We start from the raw sequence: 23,523 nt of genomic DNA, 5'->3' as shown, positions 1-23,523 counted from the left end.
TGAATCTAAGGCCAAGATGAGATTGTAATGGTGAGATTGAGGGGAAATAAGGACGCAAATGGGCTGGAATGGAGGGAAGATGGGCTGGACGTCCAAGGCTAGCAAGGAAAGAAAGAAGAGAAAATGAAAGAGAAGGGAGAGAGAGTGAGAGAAGTTGTTGTAGGGGAGTTATGAATGCATGTAAGGTTTTGGGAAGAAAGAAGCAATGATGGATTTTCTTGTTTAGAGAAGCAATGATGGGTTTTGAGGAAGAAAACTCATCATGAGTTGCTAGACTCTAGGTAGGCTAGGTAGCTAGCTAGGGTAGCCTTTATGGGAGAAGGTGCATTAGGGTGGGCCCCATGAGAAAATATGTACACCCTACTAGGTGGGTCCCACACACATGATCAAAGACTCAAAATGATGCACACCTACAACTTATGATCTATAACTCAGATGGACGCACAGGACGCGGCATCGGAACCGCGGCGACGATGTGGATAAGATGGAATAGGTTTCAGGTCGATCCGAGTCCGATCAACGTGACTAAACTCAAGGATGACCGCCAACACTACCCGAAGGTCGCAGGTCGTTGGGATTCGACTGGTAGGACCATGTGACCTAAAGAAACGGAGTGCATACTTGGGTTAGGGTCTTACAATATATGTGTAACAGTAGACTTAAGCCTAATTAGGATTTGACTTGGTAGATTCACTATTTTGAGTTATGGTATTTCATCCAATGATGTTATTATGCAAAATCTATAAAACGTGCATGCCTTTTCCTATTTCACTTTTCTGACACCGATGGATGTACAAGTCAAGGTTGTTGTGACTGCTCTCAATAGCAGAGTTTTTCAGACTGTCTTAAAGCAAAAGAAGACTAGGCCTAACACCTGATTAGTGTGATGTAGAGAGAACCCTGAAGCCTGGTCTTAAAGCCTGGCTGGTATGATGTAGAGATAAAAGCCCGATTGGTGTGACATAGAGAGAATGGATTTATAGCCTTATAAAAGTTCATGAAGTCTCCTTAAAAGCAAAGAAGCCCAATCTTAAGGCCTATGCTCTTACTTAGATATATAATTTCCTAAACTCGCTAAACTTGCAATAAAGAAAGCATTTGTATTAGGCAAAGATTTTCTAGCAGTCACCATGTCATGGGAATATTGTAATATAGGTCCGTTATTAAAATTTTAGTTGCCACTTGGCCATAAAATGGTAATGGAATAGAAGGTCATGTGCCTAGAATGTTATATTCAGTGTGCATGATGGTTTGCTGTGCACATACTGGACACAAATGAACACCAACAGACCAAAGGAAAAAAAAAATGTAGCTCCCATTCAGTGAGGAAATGGTCCATTTTTCAGATGGTTAGGATAGTCCAATCAAGGCAATTTTTGGTTGGCGAAGTTTGCAGAGTGCCTGGTTTGGAGAATGATGGGCTTGCTTCATAGAGTTCCATGAGTGCCAATCAAAATAATGCAGGACAATTAACCACAAGACCCAACTATGTTTGAAGGGACTGTGCGAAGCAACCTTGACCTTCTTGAAGAGTATACAGATGAACAGATTTGGGAGGTGTGTTTGTTTTACCATCTGCATTGCTAACAATATTTACATTTTCTTTAATCCATGGATTACAGTATGCCGCAATTTGCTAATGTGCAATTCTTTCCTATTTTAGGCTCTAGATCGGTGCCAACTAGGGGATACAGTTAGGAGAAGGGAAGGAAAGCTTGACTCAGCAGGTTTAACTTCTTTCTTTCTTTTTTTTTCTTTTTAAAAAAAAAATAAAAATAAAAATCTCATATTTACTTCACCCGTCCTACTTATCATCGAAATATGGAATATACGCACTAAGAACTTTTAGTTCGTGTTGGGCTTCTCTGATCGATTCTAATATGTGATTCCAAAGTCATGAAACCACTACTTGCGTGCTTGGGTAGGCAATTCAGTTCAATCTCATGTGAAACTGTGTTGACTCAGAAGGGCCAACTTGGTTTCAGTGAGTTTTAACACCTTGCTTCGGAGTAATCATGAATCGCACGTGAAACATCTCTAATCGCAAAATAAATTCAAATTCTTTAGGATTTCATTTAGTTTTTTAGCAGGTGCTGTAGTTCCTGTGCTTCTGCTGAAGTTAGCATGATGTGATGGAGTTTCTATGTGAACCCAGTAGTTTTGAGATGCCTTTTGAAACCTGTTGCAGTGTTTGCATCAGCTCTTGTACAATGTGTTAGAGTCTAATGCTTGATATGAATGTCAGTGACTGAAAATGGAGAGAACTGGAACATGGGTCAGAGGGAGCTGGTATGTCTGGGACGAGTGATATTGAAGAGAAGCAAGGTCTTAGTACTCGATGAAGCAACCGCTTCAGTCGATACTGCAACTAACAGCCTAATTCAGCAAACATTAAGGCAACAGTTTTCGGGCTGTACAGTCATCACAATAGCACATAGGATAACATCTGTTCTCAATAGCGACATGGTCTTGCTTCTTGATAATGGTTAGCAACTTAACAATCCAACTTTCTTCTTCCATCTTTACATCCTTTTCAAAGCACTTGATCTTTTTTCACCTTCCTGACGAGACCTTATTGCAGAATATGACTCTCCAACGAAACTGTTGGAAAACAAATCATCTTCATTCGCCAGACTTGTTGCGGAGTATACTGTATGGTCAAGCTCAAGTTTTGAAATTGTAACAAATCTATAAATGGCTGGCAATACTCAGGCAGTCAGGCTGGCTTTAGTTGATATACAACCAGATTGATTATGACGATAATGGATGTGAGTCCGTGACATTTTCTCTTTTGAGCTGTAAATACATAAGCAACTTTCTTTGCTATTTAACTGAAGGTTTAGAATACCGTTTTTTGCATCTATGGTTACATTTACTAAATGGTATCAACATGACAAACCACTGATTCGTTCACTTCAGTGATTGATAAAAATCATCTAGTTAGTCAACCACTTCTTGGATGGCTCTATTAGCAATCGTCCGATCCATCACCGATTTTTGTAAGTTGTATATTAAAGTTTGGAGTGGACCTATGGTTCCCAACAGAAATGTTACAGGGTTGGGTAGCAATAGGAAAGAAAAATCAATTCATCTTGCACCATGCAATGATGTGTTCATAAGTTAAAACTCAAAGTGTGATGTGTAATTCTGCTACTGCTGGTTCAAACTTCACCATCAGAACCATCATCTTCTCATTTTTCTTCCCCTTCTTTTCTAAGAAGTGAGTAACCTACCATGATGGCAACAGCCCCATCTGTGTTAAGATCTTTACCATCAAAATTTGACCGTGACTATGCCTATGTATGTGAGCATGAAAATTAGCTTCTTGTGGTTTTCAGTTGTATTGATGACCTATGTGTAATAAAGAAACACATTCATGCAGGTTCTGGGGCGTATCTGCTATCACATTCTAGCAGTCGGTTTGAATGGTTACATGGCAACTGTAACCAAACTGAAAAATCCGTCAAATGTAGTTTTTCTATTTGTATTCTGATTTTAAGAAGTTCTGAGCATGGTCGTAACTGCCAATTTTATTTATACTTTAGGTATATCGACATGATGATAATAACATGGAAAACATGGGAATTCATGGATTGTTGGCTCCATTGAAGGCTTTTGGGTAAGTAGTTTCAGACCTTTTCTGTGCTATTTTCTTGCTCATCTATGAAAAATGAAATAAATCATTGAGTTTCCTTATTCAGATACACCGTAGAAGCCCTGGAGATGATGTTGTTGCCCATGGCAAAAGATGGTACTGAGGCTCTCGGCTTAATGGGAATTGATGCTCCTTTGGCTGTGATGTCCAATAGAGAGACTTACATTTGAGTATTTCAAGCAGATGTTTGCTCAGGTTACAAACCCACCGATTGATCTGATCCAAGAGAAAATAGTCATGTGGAAGGGGACCTTACTGAAACAGTTCATGTGGAAGGCTATGTGGCAGTTTGATTGTTTTGAAAACTTTAAATAGACCATTAATTTTTTTGTTGTTGTGCTGATTTTTGTCTTGATGGATGTTAAATGGGTGAAACATGCACAGGTTCAATCATTGGTTGATTATAATATTATTAGCTTTTGTTGATAGAAACTAGATTTAGCCTCGGTTATTGATAAATGATGTTAAAAATTGAATTTAGCCTCAGTTGATGCCAACAAAGGCTAAATCTATCTTTAGTCTCAGTTTTGCCTAAGTTACCTAAACTAAGATTACAACGCCCATGGCTAAAGGCTTTAGCCTTGGTTGTTGAGAACCAAGGTTAAAAATAGATTTAGCTTCGGTTGGAGGCAATTGAGGCTAAATTTGGATTTAGTCTCAATTGGAAATAATGGAAGCTAAAATTTTGATTTAGCCTCGTTTCGAGAAAACTAAAGCTAAGAAGGTTCTTTTAGCTTCACTTGAAGAACTGAGGCTATAAAAGTCATTTTAGCCTCGGTTGCTAAAACTGATGCTAAAGCCTTTAGCTAGAGGGGTTTCAACATCGGTTTGGATAACTGAGGCAAAAATAAGGCTGAAGGTTTTAGCCTCAGTTTTTAACTTTTTTTAGCCACGGTTTTGAACCGAGGCTAAAGCCCCCTTTTCTTGTATTGCGTTTTTCGGCTAAGATTAATGCACAAATGACGTGCAAGGCCTAGCAGGATGTTTTATTGATTGCCAATCCATCCATCATCTCTGCCCATCCTATTCTCTTTGGCTCTCAAAACCCATCCTGAATTTTGGACCCCAAGGAGAAATGAGAGAGAGAGAGAGAGAGAGAGAGAGAGAGAGAGAGAGAGAGAGAGATATGATGGATGGGTTGGATCTCATTAAAACCTTCCATTTGTACATTAAGTTTAACGTAGGGATGCCTTTATTGGATCCATCCTAAAAAAGGAAAATGTTGAATCTGTACAAATCTGATCTGGGCAGGGACATTAGAACCGCATGTAATCAACTAATGATAGTTTTATAGCTGGAAATTTCGTGGCCCATTCATTGCCCAGGCCCTTACTCTACGTTACTGAGGTTTCAGGATTTGCGCTGTCTCTGCCTTGTGTTCAGCCCCCGCCCATGAGTCCATGAATTGGGTTCCTCACACAAACTAGTAAAAAAAATGCTCAGCTCGTGCATTTCTAGGTGCAGGCTAATCCTGGTTTAGAGTGGGCTGACCCAAAGCCCTATAAACCATGGGCTTGACATCAAATCATCAATTTAAAAGATACAAATTTCACATACATCATCAATTACAACCATGAGTTTTGACTACAGGACTTGCATAGTTTTCACATGTGAATCTGTAAGGCACTCACAACTACTTATTCGAGCACCCTTTATTTTATCTATTATTCTTGAGTAATATAAATGATGATAAGCCCAATTCTATAAAGAGAAATCAAGCTGTGATACTTTCATCCCTTGAAAAGCTCCAGGCACGGCTCCTTCTCCAAGTTCCGGGTCCAAAACTTCTTATAGTACTCATCATATGTAAAGTTCTTGTACATGGCTGGAGATTCATCAGTTATGAGCTGTTTCGCCGGGCTGATGATTGCGTCGTTGGCTGGACAAAGGAACGATGCTACTGAAATTCGTTCTTTGTTTGAGTTGACAATGGCCCTGTGGCGCACGCTTTTGTACCTTCCATTACTCAGTGCCTGCAAATCGAGTTCAATTCTCAATTAGCATACATTTCACTTTCTTAATTCTAGTGATCAGGCCTAAGAAATCAGGTAGTTTAACTAATCAGATGGACTACACATGAACCATAACTATGGAGGATTTGATAAATTTTGGATACATGCATGACCCACCTAAGCCTGATTTGGATGGTCCACAAATGGACCACAGTGACACGTGTGGCCACATTTTGTGGTGTGTGCAGTTACCAAACTCTTAGTACTAAACTCATGATCAAAATAAATTTTAAACAAATTAATCAGAAAAAATGTCACCTGTATTTGGTCACCCAAGTTCACCACGAGTGTGTTAGGGCATGGATCAATTGCAATCCACTTGCCGTCTTTGAGAACCTGCAAGCCGGCTACTTGTTCATCTAGGAGAAGGATGGTGACAGCATTCGGATCGGTGTGGCCCGGCAATCCATAGGTGAGCTCAGGTTCAGGACATGGTGGATAGTAATTTATGGCCATGTGATGGCCTTGTTCACCCATCACCATTTTGATGTAATTCTTCTCTAAGCCCAAGCTCTCGGAGATGGCTTCCATTATTATGAACCCTAGCTGTCGAATTTCTTTACAATATGCACTCACAACATCTCTGTAAGAGTGCAATCAAATTACATATTGGTCTTGGATTATTGACATTTAAAGAAGGTTTTATTTTATTTAACCAAACTTAATCTATCTTTACAAGACATTCAGTTAAAGAACTTGGTTTATCCAAAGCATGCCAGAATTTAACACTTATTTTTCAAATAATGGTCCCGTTTTGGAGCTTGTAAAGCATGGTGGAAAATACTAACCAAAAATTTAGGTTTTCGCCATATCACGATTTCACTCTTTTGAGGATAAGTATCCTTGAAGAATGTCTTCGTACCCTCCAAAATGTTTATTGGAAAGTAACTCAGAAAATAATAATAATAATAAATAAATAAGTAAATAAATCACTTGCCCGGCCTCCTTTTATTTGCCAAGCTCCCAAGCAGGCCATCAAAAGGTCACCGTTTGGACTTTACGCCTTTAACAACCTAAAATTGTGTATTTGCAAGTCCTGGACCAGAGGAGTGGTACTATAATTTGTGCAACATGGAATCCCAAAGCCGAAGCTGCTCTACCATATCACTTTTCCCTCATGCGAAATGATAGCTTGAGAAGATCTAGTTGAACCAATATAATATAGAGCATGCACTTTTCCACTAAGCAATTCTCAAGAAAAAGCTATGTAGTTTCTAGAAGAAATGCTAAAACCAGCCCTTAATACATAAATCATCCATGCTAGGCCCGACATATGAATGGACTTGATAGGTATATTATAAACATGCAATGGGTATTATGGATCATGTTAAGGATCATTGCATGCTTCCTATTTCTAGATAGAGGCGGCAATGGTCTTGGCGACATGATCCTGTAAGCCGAGGCTTGGGGCCCTAAACCCGGCTTGAGGGCCTACACCTGGGCTTGAATTGTAGCCCCAACGATGAGATGGCCTAGGCCCAGGCCAATGTTAAAAGGTTCGGCCGTTTGGTTTGGTCCAATCATCAAGCGGGCCACCACTATACAAAAGAAGGAACACTTTGAAGATGGCTGTGAGTGGTTCTCAGTCACCTAATTGTAGTTTAAAGGAACTTCTTAGATAAAGGACACATTTCATGATCCAAACCATTTATATGATGGGACTAATTGCACTTGTTAGATAAAAAGGTCATATTTCATGATCCAAACCATTTATATGTGATCCAAGCCATTTATATGATGGGACTTTATAGGAAGAGATACAAAAGAAAGAAAAATCTTCAATTGAAGTATCTAAAACCTTTGGTGATTTGCATCTTTTTCCTTATAGGGACAGGGCTAAGGCTCACGGGACTAGGGTTGGCCCTTGGCCCTCGCCTTAGCATTGTTATTTTCCACCCTAGTCTTAAAGTCCACTGGTAATCTTCGTACTTCATTACATGATAATATGTTGTACTTAGGGCCCTGGGTTATGCTGATTATGGGAATGTTTATCATGTGAAAATATGACACCGGTAGGACCATCTGATTTGTGAAGTTATAATATATGTGTGTTGAAAATCATGTGGTCATGTGATACTAATATGGTCACTTAATCATGTGAACTTGAGGCTTTAGTGCGGCTACCAAATCTAACCAATCATGTGTAACTGTAAAAAATGTGCTCCACTAAATCAAATGATCACGTGATATGAAATAATCACTAAACTATGTAGAAAAGTGATGTATGTTATCTACCAATGTGTATGTCTACTTGAATGCATGAATTAGCTTGTATGTTATCTACCAATCACGTGATTGTGTAATGTATGTGTGGCCACTCTATAACATGCAGTAGTGTTCGATGCTTAACAACAAATCTTGTGACCATAAGAGTGTATTTATGGTCTTCAAATTATGTGATGTTGTGATAAGCTGTGGCCACACTATCATGTAAAGTGGTATTGTAGGAATAACCGTAAATCCTGTGATCATAAGATGAATGGATGGCATGTGAACTATGTGAATTTGTGAGAAAAAATTTAGTGTTTTGGTTTGTCAATGACATGTGCTAGAAAGTCTTGAGTCGTTGAGCCCTTATTGGAAGACATTGAAGACCAGAGACTTGAAAACATGAAGTATCAAGCTCGAAAATAATAGGTAAATTGAGGGGTCTTAGTGATCCTAGCCCTGGAACCCTTCAGTTCTAAAACAACCTACCATTAGGTGACTTCATCTCAATAGGAAAACCTGAAGCCATCATACCACAGCATGAGAGTCTATTTCATTAGGTTATTATTAACTAGAAAAGGTGTAAAGTGCTTAGAAATAAACCAACATGCACAAAATTTGACGGGTCTTCGATCAGATTGAGCGACCATCGATCGATCTCGATCGATCAAAGGGTCCTACTTGATTGGATTGAAAGTGTACAAAAATGTCCGACAAGTTTTTTACCTAAAAATTGAATTAGCTCGATCAATTGATACTAGACGTTATATGATTGTTGGAGAATTTTCTCTATTAAAACGGCACTCGATCATCTGCAAAAGTGATAAGTTTTGGTGATGTAGAAGTCCTAGTGTATCCGACACCTTCCCAATACTCATAGGCTCTATCCCAAAGAGATGCATGTTATCTTCTTAGTGATTCATCAATCTAATGAGCATTTCAAGCTCTATTTCAAGAAGAACATAGTACCTTGCATTCTCTAGAGAAAAGACACTAACCTTATAGGTAAATTGTAACATCTTGGAAGCTATTGTTTTAGCCTGAGTTCGGTATATAGCTTGTTATGTGCATTTTTCCTTAGTTAATTTGAATTTTATGTTATTTTGAGAATAACTCTTTATCTATGATGATTTAGAGTGTGGTTCTTTTGTAAGAATTTCTTAGAAACATGTGTAGAACCATGTAGAATTATTAGATTTTCCAAAATTCTCATATAAAAAATAATTATGAAAAATGCTATAACCTAGATCCTTGATTCTAGGTCTCATAGTTCTGATGATCCATTCGACCCAAAATTTAGTCTCATCCCTATATATCATAAATGAAACATAGCTATCAAATTTTAGCGCTTCTAATATAGTAAAAGTGGCCCAATTGTCAAATCATCCCCTTAACTCTTGATTTTAATGCTATCGAGTGAGGAAAGGTAATGGGTAGTCGTAGTTGAATATTTTTCTTTATGTGAGTGACTTGGATCACTCATCATGTGAACCAAATATAAGATATGAGTGCCTCACATTGATAAGCATTTTTTTAACCTCTAAGTTAATCCATTTTAGAAAATAACAAAGCCTACCAAATCTTCCTAACTCTCGACCTTTCAATTTACTCACTTCTCACAGTTAATAACAACCCAAATTTTGACCACACCTTAGCCTCATATGACTACAAGATTATAGAAAATTTAAACCCCGATATATGATCCTTCACCATCCGATGATGACTAGCCTAAAGTCGATTGCTTTTTTTTTTTTCTTTTTTTCTTTTTTTTGACATAATAGGTGAAATCTTAAATTTAGGCCTTTCTCACCATCCGACCAAAATTTTTCCAATTTTTTGCCTATTATGACTAAGCATTTCCTCCAATTATGGACCCTAATCATCATGCATGGACCCTTAAATCAAGACGAAGTTCATGTTGGCATCCACCAAGCCATTTCCAAAATCAGCCAATCTAGGTAGGAGATCACAAAGAAAATAGCGTATCACGACTCTATTCATTGAGTTAAACATGATGAATGAATAAGAAATTAAAAAATATTATCTCTTTTTCACTTTTTTGGGGAATCTCATTGATAGTAGGAGGGATGAACGTTCACCACATGCATAAGGAGGAGCTCACGCTCCCCTCTCTCTAATCCACCCACCTAGTGTGCACGCCCCTCTCCCCATATTTCCTCCCTTGTTGCTCATGCCCCTCATACCCCAGCCCCTCCACATGCCGAGAGAGATAGATAGAGAGAGAGAGAGAGAGAGAGAGAGAGAGAGAGAGAGAGAGAGGATGGCCACCTTAAGGATGCCCAACCCATCTTTATTCCTCTTCCTTCCATAGGTATGGAGGATCTCAACCCTTGCTCGTGTGAAGCCATGGTCAGTGTAGGCGTCTCCTTCATCAGATTCAACCTAGGTTTTTCGTTGAAGGCTAAGGTGAGGAATCCCTTTAGGCTCATCTACAATTCTAGATAGTTTTCTCTTAAAACCTAGACATTTTTCCTTCATTGTTTGGTTATTATTTTAATTCATAAAACCCTTGTTAATTCTCTATTTTATTGAGTTTAATTGATGTAAATTTAGTAATGATTGATTAAATTCATGTTTGCATGTGGTTTAATGGAAAATTGAATCATGAAAGGGCTTAAACCCTAACTACATAATGTAGAGTTCATAAATTATATGGAATTAATGATGGAAACCCCATCTAGGGTGGGCTTGTAGATCTATGATGCTTAGATTGATGTCCTATGATGATGGATATCATGAGAATGTGTAGATTAGTGAGTTAACCCATTGTGACGAGCTAACCTGCTAAGTCTACAAGATGCGCCCACTAGGTTAGCCCATATGGACCCTATATGTTGTAGTTCGGATTCACATATTTGTTGTGTTATTTGTAAATGGCTTAATGTTGTTTAATATGAGAAATATGGGATGATATGTCGTGGTAATTTTTTTATTAATATGAGATATTTAATGTTTGGTTATATGAACATGGATTTAAGAGTAGAATCATATTTATGATGGAATTATGTGGAAACAATGGATATTTCATGATGAATATCATGTGTTGATGAACGTGGCATGCTCATGTGATGGTGTGATTGTGTACTTATGTATTTGAATGCCACATCACAACGAAGCCTCTTATCCCATGTGGTTTATGTTATGTAATCATGGAAACCCATGTGGTTTATGTTATTGATTCATGAAAATCCATGTAGTTTATGTTATGTAATCATGGAAACCATGTGATTATGTTATGGAATTTAAGAAACCCATGTGGAATTGGTATGAAATATCCATGTGTATGGATTGTTGTGAATTATGGAGGATCTAAAGGTTGAATTATTTCTTATGGTTGATCCATGAGTAGATGATGAGGAATTAGAGCTATATGTAGCATCACGGCTAGGATATGGTCAATAGCCATGCGAAGGATAGCAGCTATCCTAGAGAGCGATTGACCATGAGATGGGGTGAGGTGGGGTGAGGTGGGGTGAGGTGGTGACTTGATGAGTATGAGCATTGTTAAACCGGTTTGGTGTTAAATCGAATTAAATAACATATTAAATTAATCTCATGCATTCACTAAGATCCAGGAGTTGGTTCAACCCCATTGGGTTTACAATAGAGAGAGTGAGGAAGCTCATGTTTTTCTAGTTGTACACTATCTAATGAAAGTGTTGTAAATTTTTATTTCATTAGTAAGGTTTTTTTAGCATGTGAAAATGTTGAAAATTCATGTATCATAGGTAACTCCGTAAACTTTGGGTGACTCGTGGCTAATGAGAGTGTAGAAGTTCTTGTCTCATCTAGTTAGAGTGCATTTATTAGAGCATTGTAATGACCCAAAAAATTTTGTGCCAAGACCCGAGTACTACCTCTATTTTCCTTAGAAGCTATTTGTGGGGTAATTAGCGCTAAACTCGATTGCTTGTGAAATTAGCATCAATCACTTTAATCAGATCTGCATGACTTAAAACTTGCAGAATAGTTAGCGCTATGTTACTCAGAAATCTGGGATCCAACGCTAAATCCAGTTGCTCTTAGGAATTTTTAGAAGATTTGGATCGGACCTGGACCGGGCATCGAAAGTCCGATGGCAATGATCTTAGTCAGTTATGGTCACCATGTTGGACTTGACCATCACCTCAAAAATCAAGTCCAAATGATGTCCTGGGTCGATTTGATTGAGTCCGGAGTGAAGAGTGTGAGAACGATGAGAAATTAAATGTGATTTTATGAAATCTGAGTCGTGTTGCTTGCGCGACGATTTTAAGCAATCTGACCGTTGGATTCTGACCCAATTTCACCCTCTGATCAGGGAAGGTGGCACAGGCATGTCATTATGCTTGTGGACCTGATCGAGTTTCGGTGACCGTTGAATTGAGTGTGGTCCGCCACGGCTGATCTGTAAATTCGATCGGTACGAAAACTCAGTCTGACCTAGATCCTTAAGTCCGACCGCACATGGAAAAAGGACCACCGGAAGTGTTCCGTTGGATCGAGAGAGGCCTGATTTGGTTATAACCTAAGTATACCTTGGCCCTGGGGTTATTTTCATCAATGTTATGCCTATATAAAGACCTTAAAACCCTCACTCTCTTTTCCATACGAATTTCCTAACCCTAGCTTAGAAAGAGAGAGGAAAAGAGAGAGAAAGTGAGAGAGAAGTTGATGAATCATTGGAGATTCATTCCCGTTACTCTACATCCTTAAACCATCACTTTTGAATCGTTATTCCGGTGATTCTAAGTTCCTTCTTGGGTAAGTTAATCAAACCTAATCTGTTTTAGAGCTTAGAATAGTTTATGTGTTGTTGTAGCTCATTTCTATTCTTGTCTTAGGTTATCTAGTCGCCATTGATGAAGACATATCGTCTGAATCAGTTCGGTGCTCTATTTCTGGTTTAAGGTGCGGACTATATTCGTATAGGTTATAGTTTTCAAGGCTTTCAATGCTAGCTAATGGTTTATTCTTGTTATGGATGAAATTTCACATGCCAAATGCTATGTTTATTATGCGTTCCTGATATGCATGTGTTATATTGAGATTTGTGTATTCTATGTATATGTAGAAAGTACCGTATACATATAAAATATGAACATGTACTTGCCATGATTATTTGTCGTGTACTTGTGCTAATTGTATGTGTGTCAACTCCTTAGCAAAAGGAATTGTCCAAAGGCATGTATTTCAACATACGTCATGTATGTTGCACTATGTAGTCTAAGTGTTTGTCGAAATGTCTGAATGATCTAAAGTGTAATATATTATCCTATTTACGGGCGTTGAGAAGCGATTCTCAACTCTCTTCTTGGTGTGTATGATTTCCCACATGCAAGTTACATTCCTTGTTGTTTAATTTCAAGTATTACTTATGTTTAAATCCATGTTAAGTTGATATTCTGCAAATGCTCACATACTACATGATTTGAATTATTGTTCCATTACTGTTCTAAATTGTATATGCATATCTGTTATAATGGAATATGTTTGGGATTTTGAATAGTCCAGGAAATCGGTAATCGGCCTTGAGTTCGTGGCTGAGGTTGCTTTCGCCACAAAGGACGTAATTTGATGAACCCGAGTCGTATTAGAGTTGTCGGCAGTGGTTTAGCCACACGGATTGTTTGCGCACTCTATGTCGTTCAACCCAACGTGCACTCGTGCTAGTCGAGTTCGTCAAGTAACCCAATTGTCCGATGTATGTTCACCATGTATGGACGCTATTGTTTGAATATAGGGTACTAAACTTACCGATGAAATCCTATTAACCATAGTACCTTGATCTGCTAAGACTCATGAGCCGGACATGGTGGCATGGGACACCGTGGTCGAGCTGTCGGCCTACGTTGGGGTGACGAGCTTCCCCGTAGTGACCAGTGAGCAACCAAACTTGTGAGCCGATTATGGTGGTATGGGACACTATATTCGTGCTGTCAGCCTACATTGATTGGTGACGAGCCCTTTGTAGTGACCTCGAACATACCTGCATACCGCATTGAGGTGACAAGCCTTATTGTAGTAACGAAGGTATGATAAGGGTGCATTAATTAGTGACGAGCCCTTTGGAGCGACCTAAAACCCTATGATCGTATGAGATTGTTTAGGACTGACGACCCTAGAATGGATCACTGTTTAGATAGTGATATGAGGAAGGTACCTTAGCTTCCCAATCCTGTTGTATGAAAAGGACTAATAACAACTTGGTAATCATGTTCATGCACCGCATTGCATGTGCCTGGAAGAGGTGGAGCACTTGAGGTGATGTCATGCATAATGTAAGATGAAGACGCTGAGGGTGTACAAGTGAGGGCATGCATCATTCTACATACATACTTGCACTAACAAGAGAGATTAGGACATGTTTGATTGTTCTGCTTTATCATTACTGCTTGATTGAATTGATAACATGTTAACCTTCACTTTTTTATTCTACTGAGTTGATCACTCACTCCCACATTCTGGGACGGTGTTTAAACACCAACTAGACTCTATCTTAGATGCAGATATTGATGTGACCCCTGAGGCAGAGCAGGAGTTCGAGGTGATGAGGCTGCATTTTCTTTCATGCAGTTTTCAGGCGGGGTTCTTGTGACCCATGTCCTAATGCGCGGGAGTTCTGGGTTTCTTTTGGAATAGATAATGTCTTTTAATGCTTGTATTTTTTATAACAACACTTGTAATATGACCTGGCATGTATACGTATTTCAGGGACTTGCACACGTGCACTTATGTTTCTTTAAGTCTTCTGCTTGCGTCTATCACTTATCCCTGAATTATGTTTGCAGTTTGGATTAATCTATTCCATGTTTTATGTACTCATATAGACAACATACATTCATCATCAAATATGTTGCATAAGTGATGTTTTGAAACTCGGGAGCTGAGTTATGCTCGACCCCCGAATTTCAGGGCATTACAAGTTGGTATCAAAGCATGAATTGGATTAAACTGGACCTAGGTTATGGTCACACACCGCACGCTGTCGCCACCTTAGTGTATTTGGGTGCGAGTTTGTTGTAGAATTTGTGTATGTGTCCCGTTGCTTCTATCGGCGAAAGTTTACTGAAAACGATCGCCGAGATCGAGTCTGTGTGCACTCCTGATCACACATAGCGACCCAAAATCTCTTCTAAACCATCTATTAATGAGTTTAGATGGTTTATCTTCCCATCTCAACCCTTCTAATGTCAGTAAACCTTTGTTTGTATCAGATTTTAACCTGAATGGCCCGATAGGCGTCGAATCAGACTAAGGGGCCGATCGAACATGTCCAGGGGGACCCAGGGGGGCCCACATCATTTTTCACTTAGGGGGTCAGGAGGACCTCACCAAAACGGCGAGCCATCGCCAGATGGTCCAGAGACCGGCGATGACCTCGCCAATTCGGCGAGCCCTCGTCGCCCAGCGGGCCAGCTCGGGCCAACGCCTTTGTGGCCTAGTGTGGCCCACCCCTCCATGGTTGCTCGATTTTAAACCCTCCTAAACCCTACTTCCTTCACAAAATACCCTCCCAAGCTCTCCTTTTCTTCAAGTTTCTCTCAAAACTCCACCAAACTCTCTCCCCAATCTCCTTCTTCTTCCATTTTCGTGCACACCCAACCAACCCATCTCAAAACCCATCCCTATTGCTGATTTCACTCCCTTTTCTTCTCATTTGAGCTCTCAAATCCTTCTTTGGGATCTCAAGTGTGTGGAAGCTTCACCATTCTTCTCATTTCTCCCTTTTCTCTCATTTTTCATGGCCCTCTTTGAGTTTATCACGGCCATCTTTTCCATCTCCACCCTTCTTTCTTTGATGGGGAAGAAGAGAGCGCCCGTGGATGAAGCCGGGCCTAGCCGCCCAACCTGTGCACGGAGGCCGAGAGGTGCCGCCGCGAGTACGACCGCCGCCCGTGAGTTTTAGACCAAGCAGGACCTTGATCCTCAAGTTTCCATTGGAAGAACCTTGTTGGCGGAGCTGTCTCATGGAGTCTATGAAGGTCGTAGGGTCCTTTTTGAGGCTCATGTTGATCCGCGGCTATTTGGCGAGTTTCTGTTGTTGGAGCGCTTGGAAGGGGCTGGTTGGTGTCCCTTGTTTGAGGGCGAGTATCTCGCCAATGCAAGCACTATTCGAGCTTTTTATGCCAACATTCGTGATCCTTCGCTAGAGCCTCTGCAGTTCAAGATTCCTTGTAGAAGCGGTCGGGAGGCCACGGTCAACGTCACTTTGATATTTCAACTCCTGAATGTGCCACTTAGTGAGATGTATGCCAGTGAGAAGAATTTGAGCAGTATGTGCAAGAGGGATCGTCGCACCCGGCTCTTGTGTGGTCGTCTGGTCGAATGGTAGCCTAATAGGAGCCTTCTAACTACCAACATGACGGACGACTTCCGCTTGCTTCACCACATGTTTACGTTCAATGTATATCCGAAGTGGAGCAATCGCAGCGAGTGTACGCGCCTGATGGTAGATTTTCTGTATCAGGTGGGGCAAGGAGCGAAGCTTTGTGTGCTAACATACATCCTACGCCAGATTATTCTTATCGCTCGTTCGAACAGGAGGACCAAATCGCTCCCATTTGGCCAGCTTATCTGCAAGCTTTCACATGAGTTTGGCTATAGGCTTGGGGCAGAAAGGCCAATACCTGTTCGCTACATTAATGAGACGACCCTAAATCCGATGAAAATTAGGCCTCATCGTCGACAAGCCTCAGAAAGTGAGGATGAGTCAAAGAGTGATGAGAAAGAGAGTTATGCCGAGGGTGGAGCTGAGATTAAAGAAGAAATAGAGCAGGACGAGGAAGAGGTTGAGGCACAGGATACGAGTGAGAGTTCTCCTCCTGTGGCGCTAGAGCGGAGCACAGATCAGGCTGCCAGGGATGCCCGTATCGCTCGGCTTGAGGAATGGCAGGCTGTTCTACGCCAGGATATCATGGATCTTCGAGGCCTTGTGAAGCATAAGTTCAAGAAGGTGACTCGAACTCTGAAGTCTATCCTGTGTTGTTTGCAGGATAAGGGTGCCCCGCCTCCATCTCCTGATTTCGACGAGTAGCTGCAGTTGTAGCCGTCCTTTGCTTTGTTTTGTGTTTGTTGTTGTTGGCATAGTAGCTGGAAGTTGTTTGTTGTTTGTTGTTTTAGATGTTTTAGTTCACATGCTTTCCCTGTCGTGATTCATGTAATGCTGCACTTCTTGTATTGTGACAATTTTGTTAAATGGAATGCATGTTGTTTATCATTGAAGTTGTGCTGTGATTGTTGTATGGGTGGATTATGTAGACGTAGAATCTTACAGGTTGCATCCTCTGTTGAATGTAGGGTATGCCTCCTAAGGGTTCGAAGACTTCGGCCCGTCTCTCTTTGATCGAGTCGCTTGTTGGGGTTCCTTCCCTGAGCGATAGCCAGACAGATCCATAGTCGGGCCCGTCTCATACTGGTGTTAGGCCGACCCTGTGATTCCACCTATGGCTCTTCTAGTCATGCCTTTGGTTCTAAGCCAAACCGTGCATCTTCATCTGCTCCGCCTTCTGATAGGTTTGAGCAAATAATGCTGTTGATGCAGCAGCATCAGATTCAACAGCAGCAGCACCACCAGCAGCAGTTTCTGTCTTCTATGGCTGGCATCTTTGCTCAGTTGGTAGGGACGACTCCACCTGCTTCACCTATGCACCCATCTGGGAGCGCTAGTGCGAGCGGCACATTTGAGCGATTTCAGCGCTTACGACCGCCCATATTTACGGGTTCTCATAGACCCGAGGAGGCCGAGTACTGGATTGATCGCATCTCTAAGATGCTGAGACCGCTGCACTGTACAGAGGTTGAGCAGGTCGAGCTTGCCTCCTTCATGTTTGAGAAGGAGGCCAGTTTATGGTGGGACAGCGTTCTTCACACTGTTGAGGAAGGGTTTGAGTAGTCGTGGCAAGCGTTTGAGGCACGCTTCCACGAGAAGTATTTTTCGGTTACGTACCGACATGAGGAGAGTGAGTTCCTTCACCTCCGCCAGGGAGGGATGTCGGTGACGGAGTATGAGAACCGGTTCACTGAGCTAGGTCGCTATGCTCCCTTGATTCTAAGCGATCAGCCAATGAGGATGCGGCGTTTTTCTGAAGGATTGAGGCCTGAGATCCGATCGAAGATGTGTTGTACTAGCATATCTTCCTATGCGAAGTTGGTGAGCATGTCCTTGCGAGCTGAGCAGGACGGGGACAGGTCATCCCGTATGCGAGCACCTATGGTTCCTAGGCCGCGACCTGACTTTCAGAGTGCACTATTCTCGACAAGAGGCCGCGGGCAAATTCTCTTCCGAGGTGTTCAGCGCCGCCCGCTCAGCAGGTGCGAGCTGATCTTCCCTGTTTGTACTGTGGGAAGATGGGGCATTTGGATCGTACTGGCTTTTCACGTATGCGGGATAGTGGATTTACTCCACCGTAGAGGATCAGCCGTCCGATACCTCAGGTTATATCACCTCCACCTCTTCGTTCAGCGCCAGTTCATCCATCCTTCAGACCTTCTATAACTAGCTTTAGGCCACCTCAGCGGCCCATGGTTCCTCTGCCAAATCGCCAGCAGCAAGCTCGAGTTCATGCACTCTCAGCTGAAGCACCTGTGTCTGACTTGGTGCTGAGATCCTTCAAGGTTACAGTTCAGATTGAAGGTATTTCCGTTTCTATGTTAGTGGATACAGGGTCCACTACCTCTCTTATATCATATGCAGCAGTTAGGCGTCTGAATTTGAGCACTATTTCTATAAAAGGAGTGACGCTTACTACCGCTACAAGGATCTCCTCTGCTATGAACAAGCGTTGTTTGGATTGTCTGATTGATCTAGGGAGTGGATCGATTCTTGTTGACCTTTTTGTCGCACCTCTTTTCCATTACGATGTTATTATGGGTATGGATTGGTTCATGAGGATGTGAGCAGAGATTGATTGTGAAGCAAGGTCGGTGACAATCCATGGACCTGAGGGCGAGACAGTTACTTTCCCAGCTCAGGTCAGTTACCCTTTTCATCTTGGTTATTATACTTCTCTGTTGGACAGTATGGCTAGATCGGCGTTTGAAAGCACGCCTGTAGTTCGGGAGTTTGAAGATGTGTTCGAGTCGATTCCTAGATTACCCCCTCAGCGCGAGATTGATTTTACTATCGATCTCATGCCTGGTGCGGCATCCATTTCTTTGCCCACCTATCGTATGCCTCCGAGTGAAATGGAGGAATTGAGGAAGCAGATAGATGGTTTGTTGAATTTGGGCTTTATTCGGCCTAGTGTGTCTCCTTGGGGAGCACTTATCCTGTTTGTGAAGAAGAAAGATGGTTCCTTATGATTATGTATTGATTATCACAAGTTGAATCTGGTAACTGTGAAGAACAAGTACCCTTTACCTAGGATCGATGATTTATTTGATTAGTTGAAGGGGGCACGGTACTTTTCGAAGGTTGATCTACAGTCAGGGTATCATCAGTTGCGCGACAAGAATGAGGACATGCAGAAGACCGCTTTCAAGACTAGCTTTGGCCACTATGAGTTCCTTGTGATGTCGTTCGGTCTTATGAACGCACCGGCCGTATTCATAGATCTGATGAACAGGGTGTTTCGGCCATTCTTGTTCCGATTCGTCATTGTCTTTATCGATGACATCTTGATATATTCTGCGAGTCGGGAAGAGCACGAGGAGCACTTAAGAACGGTCTTGGATACTCTTAGGAAGAATCAGCTTTTTGCGCAGTTCAAGAAATGCGATTTCTAGAAAAAGGAAGTCAAGTTCCTGGGACATATGGTGTTCAAGGAAGGGATAGATGTTGATCTTGCTAAGGTAGCTGCAGTTCAGGACTGGAAGCAGCCTGGTTCAGTTACTGAGGTGAGAAGCTTTCTGGATCTAGCAGGCTATTATCGACGCTTCATACGAGACTTCTCGAAGATAGCCAGACCGTTGTCTCAGTTGACATGTAAAGATTTGAAGTTTGCTTGGAATGGGAGGGCGGAGATAGCTTTTCAAGAGCTGAAGGACAAGTTGATGTCCGCCCCTGTGCTAGTATTGCCAGAGCAAGGGGTTAAGTATACGATATATACTGACGCCTCTCGCATTGGTCTGGGTTGTGTCCTTATGCAGAAGGACAGGGTGATTGCTTATGCATCGAGACAGTTGAGGAAACACGAAGAAAATTACCCTACACATGACCTGGAGTTGGCAGCTGTCATTTTTGCATTAAAGCTCTGGAGACATTACCTCTACGGAGAGGAGTACGAGCTGTTTTACGATCACAAGAGCCTTAAGTATAATTTCACGTAGCGTGACTTGAATATGAGGCAGCGCTGATGGATGGAAATGTTGAAAGACTTTAAGTTCGATGTTTCTTACCATCCGGGCAAGGCGAACCTTGTGGCAGCCGCGTTGAGTCGCAGGAAGGCTATAGAGTTTGCGGCTCCGCTGATGATAGTAGAATGAGACATGTTGGAGTTTGTGCGAGACTTTGAGCAGAAACTTACGGTGGAAGAGCCGTATGAGGTTATCGCACACATTCGTGTACAGCCCCTCCTGGACGAGAAGATCGTTGCAGCTTAAGCAGATGATGAGCTTTTGGCGAAGATGAGAAATCGGGTTGGTACAGATGAGAACTCCGAGTGGAGTGTTGGTTCAGATGGGGGCCTACGATTTCGTGGCCGGTTATGTGTCCTAGACATTCCTGACTTGAGACGGGAGGTTCTCGAGTTAGGCTATAGTTCTAAGCTTGCGATGCATCCAGGTAGCACGAAGATGTATCAGGATATAAGAAGATCTTATTGGTGGGACAACATGAAGGTTCATATTGCTGAGTTTGTATCTCATTGTCTCACGTGCCAGCAGGTCAAGGCAGAACATCGCCGACCTCCTGGGCTGCTTTAGTCCATGCCCATAGCAGAATGGAAGTGGGACTTCATCTCTATAGATTTTATTTCAGGGTTGCCGAGAACGAGGAAGGGACATGACTCTATTTGGGTGATCGTCGACCGATTGACGAAGTCAGCTCATTTCTTACCGATCAGAGTCACAAACTCTGCAGATGAGTTGGCTAGGTTATATATCAAGGAGATTATACGTCTGCATGGAGTTCCCTTGGAGATTGTGTCTGACAGAGATACACGTTTTACATCTATCTTCTGGACTCGTATCCAGGAAGCGATGGGTGTGAAATTGAAGTTCAGCACCGCGTTTCATCCGTAGACAGATGGGCAGACGGAACGTGTGAATCAGATTCTAGAAGACATGTTGCGAGCTTGTGTTTTGGATTTCAAGGACAGTTGGGATGATTGTCTCCCTTATGCAGAGTTCGCGTATAATAACAGTTTCCAGGCGAGTATCGGCATGGCTCCTTACGAGGCATTATATGGTCGCCCGTGCAGAGCACCGCATTGCAGGGCAGAAGTTGGCGAGCGTAGTTTGATTGGCCCAAAGTTGGTGCAGGCAACTTCAGAGAAAGTTGACATTATTCGATGTCGACTTCTGACAGCTCAGAGTAGGCAGAAGAGTTACGCTGATACGAGGCGGCGACCGCTTGAGTTTGTGGTTGGAGACCATGTATTTCTTAAGGTTTCCCCTATGAAGGGAGTTCTGCGGTTCGGTAAGAAGGGAAAGCTCACGTCGAGATTTATTGGTCCATTTCAAATACTAGATCAAGTGGGAGCGATAGCATACCGCCTTGCTTTACCCACACCACTTGCGGGCGTGCATAACGTATTTCATGTTTCTATGCTGAACAAGTACGTTCCTGATTATTCGCATATTATCAGTTGGGAGCAGGTGCAGTTGATCGAGGATGCCACATATGTACTACGACCGACGCGTATCCTAGACAGGAAGGAACAGGTATTGCATAGTAAGGTCATCCCTCTTGTGAAAGTACTATGGACGCATCATAGTGAAGAAGAGGCTACTTGGGAAACTGAAGCAGAGGTCAGAAAGAGCTACCCTCGGATCCTTGAGTAATATGAGAAGGTACGAATTTCGAGGATGAAATTTTCTTTAAGGGGGGTAGATTGTAATGACCCAAAAAATTTTGTGCCAAGACCCAAGTACTACCTCTATTTTCCTTAGAAGCTATTTGTGGGGTAATTAGCGCTAAACTCGATTGCTTGTGAAATTAGCATCAATCACTTTAAATTTGATCTGCATGACTTAAAACTTGTATAATAGTTAACGCTATGTTACTCTGAAATCTGGGATCCAACGCTAAATCCAATTGCTCTTGGGAATTTTTAGAAGCTTTGGATCGGACCTGGACTGCGCGTCGAAAGTCCGATGGCGATAATCTTAGTTAGTTATGGTCATCATGTTGGACTTGACCATCACCTCAAAAATCAAGTCTAGATGATGTCCTGGGTCGATTTGATTGAGTCTGGAGTGAAGAGTGTGAGAACGGTCAGGAATTAAATGTGATTTTATGAAATCTGAGTCGTGTCGCTTGCATGACGATTTTAAGCAATCTGACCGTTGGATTCTGACCCAATTTCACCCTCTGATCAGGGAAAGTGGCCTAGGCATGTCATTATGCTTGTGGACCTGATCGAGTTTCGGTGACCGTTGAATTGAATGTGGTCCGCCACGGCTGATCTGTAAATTCGATCGGTACGAAAACTCAGTCTGACCTAGATCCATGGTTAGTGAGGTTAAGTTCGACCGCACATGGAAAAAGGACCACCGGAAGTGTTCCGTTGGATCGAGAGAGGCCTGATTTGGTTATAACCTAAGTATACCTTGGCCCTGGGGTTATTTTCATCAATGTTAGGCCTATATAAAGACCTTAAAACCCTCACTCTCTTTTCCATACGAATTTCCTAACCCTAGCTAAGAAAGAGAGAGGAAAAGAGAGAGAAAGTGAGAGAGAAGTTGGTGAATCATTGGAGATTCTTTCCCGTTACTCTACATCCTTAAACCAACACTTTTGAATCGTTATTCCGGCGATTCTAAGTTCCTTCTTGGGTAAGTTAATCTAACCCTAATCTGTTTTAAAGCTTAGAATAGTTTATGTATTGTTGTAGCTCATTTCTATTATTGTCTTAGGTTATCTAGTCGCCGTTGACGAAGACATATCGTCTGAATCAGTTCGGTGCTCTATTTCTAGTTTAAGGTGCGGACTATATTCGTATAGGTTATGGTTTTCAAGGCTTTCAATGCCAGCTAATGGTTTATTCTTGTTATGGATGAAATTTCACATGCCAAATGCTATGTTTATTATGCGTTCCTGATATGCATGTGTTATATTGAGATTTGTGTATTCTATGTATATGTAGAAAGTACCGTATACGTATAAAATATGAACATGTACTTGCCATGATTATTTGTCGTGTACTTGTGCTAATTGTATGTGTGTCAACTCCTTGGCAAAAGGAATTGTCCAAAGGCGTGTATTTCAACATACGTCATGTATGTTGCACTATGTAGTCTAAGTGTTTGTAGAAATGTCTGAATGATCTAAAGTGTAATATATTATCCTATTTGTGGGCGTTGAGAAGCGATTCTCAACTCTCTTCTTGGTGTGTATGATTTCCCACATGCAAGTTACATTCCTTGTTGTTTAATTTCAAGTATTACTTATGTTTAAGTCCATGTTAAGTTGATATTCTGCAAATGCTCACATACTACATGATTTGAATTATTGTTCCATTACTGTTCTAAATTGTATATGCATAT

The 23,523-nt window shown here is 41.6% G+C and overlaps 2 protein-coding genes across 4 annotated transcripts in view; one reads left to right on the top strand and one right to left on the bottom strand.

Annotated features, from left to right (window-relative positions):
• Window positions 1-1,231: 1,231 nt before the first annotated feature.
• On the top strand, window positions 1,232-3,989 carry LOC131248685 (ABC transporter C family member 7-like). 3 transcript variants are annotated; one of them, XM_058249069.1, is made up of 6 exons: window positions 1,232-1,557; window positions 1,664-1,727; window positions 2,246-2,485; window positions 2,570-2,652; window positions 3,546-3,619; window positions 3,702-3,989. In XM_058249069.1, the coding sequence occupies exons 1-6, from the start codon at window positions 1,489-1,491 to the stop codon at window positions 3,823-3,825; spliced, it is 654 nt and encodes a 217-aa protein (XP_058105052.1). In that variant the 5' UTR covers window positions 1,232-1,488; the 3' UTR covers window positions 3,826-3,989. The 3 variants fall into 3 exon arrangements, with proteins under 3 accessions (XP_058105052.1, XP_058105054.1, XP_058105053.1); XM_058249071.1 differs by having other exon boundaries at window positions 1,233-1,557; window positions 2,570-2,657; window positions 3,702-3,762; XM_058249070.1 differs by having other exon boundaries at window positions 1,482-1,557; window positions 2,091-2,485.
• A 1,180-nt stretch (window positions 3,990-5,169) lies between these two features.
• LOC131248684 (flavanone 3-dioxygenase 2-like) overlaps window positions 5,170-23,523 on the bottom strand; it is an 83,900-nt gene continuing 65,546 nt past the window's right edge. The window contains exons 3-4 of the mRNA XM_058249068.1: window positions 5,926-6,250; window positions 5,170-5,628 (exon numbers count right to left, since the gene is read on the bottom strand). Coding sequence (XP_058105051.1) covers window positions 5,386-5,628; window positions 5,926-6,250 — 568 coding nt within the window. The 3' untranslated portion in view covers window positions 5,170-5,385. The remainder of the gene's footprint in view (window positions 5,629-5,925; window positions 6,251-23,523) is intronic.

The sequence above is a fragment of the Magnolia sinica genome, chromosome 6 (assembly GCF_029962835.1).
Source record: "Magnolia sinica isolate HGM2019 chromosome 6, MsV1, whole genome shotgun sequence".
NCBI lineage: Eukaryota > Viridiplantae > Streptophyta > Magnoliopsida > Magnoliales > Magnoliaceae > Magnolia > Magnolia sinica.
The sequence above is the reverse complement of the archived record's forward strand: the minus strand, read 5'-3'. Positions and strand labels throughout refer to the sequence as shown.

Excerpts from the sequence above, each read along its gene's own strand:
- LOC131248685 (XM_058249069.1), top strand. The coding sequence starts at position 1,489 with ATGTTTGAAGGGACTGTGCGAAGCAACCTTGACCTTCTTGAAGAGTAT. Across the intron at positions 1,558-1,663 it reads CAGATGAACAGATTTGGGAG|GCTCTAGATCGGTGCCAACT; the intron begins GTGTGTTTGTTT and ends TTCCTATTTTAG. Across the intron at positions 1,728-2,245 it reads AGGAAAGCTTGACTCAGCAG|TGACTGAAAATGGAGAGAAC; the intron begins GTTTAACTTCTT and ends TATGAATGTCAG.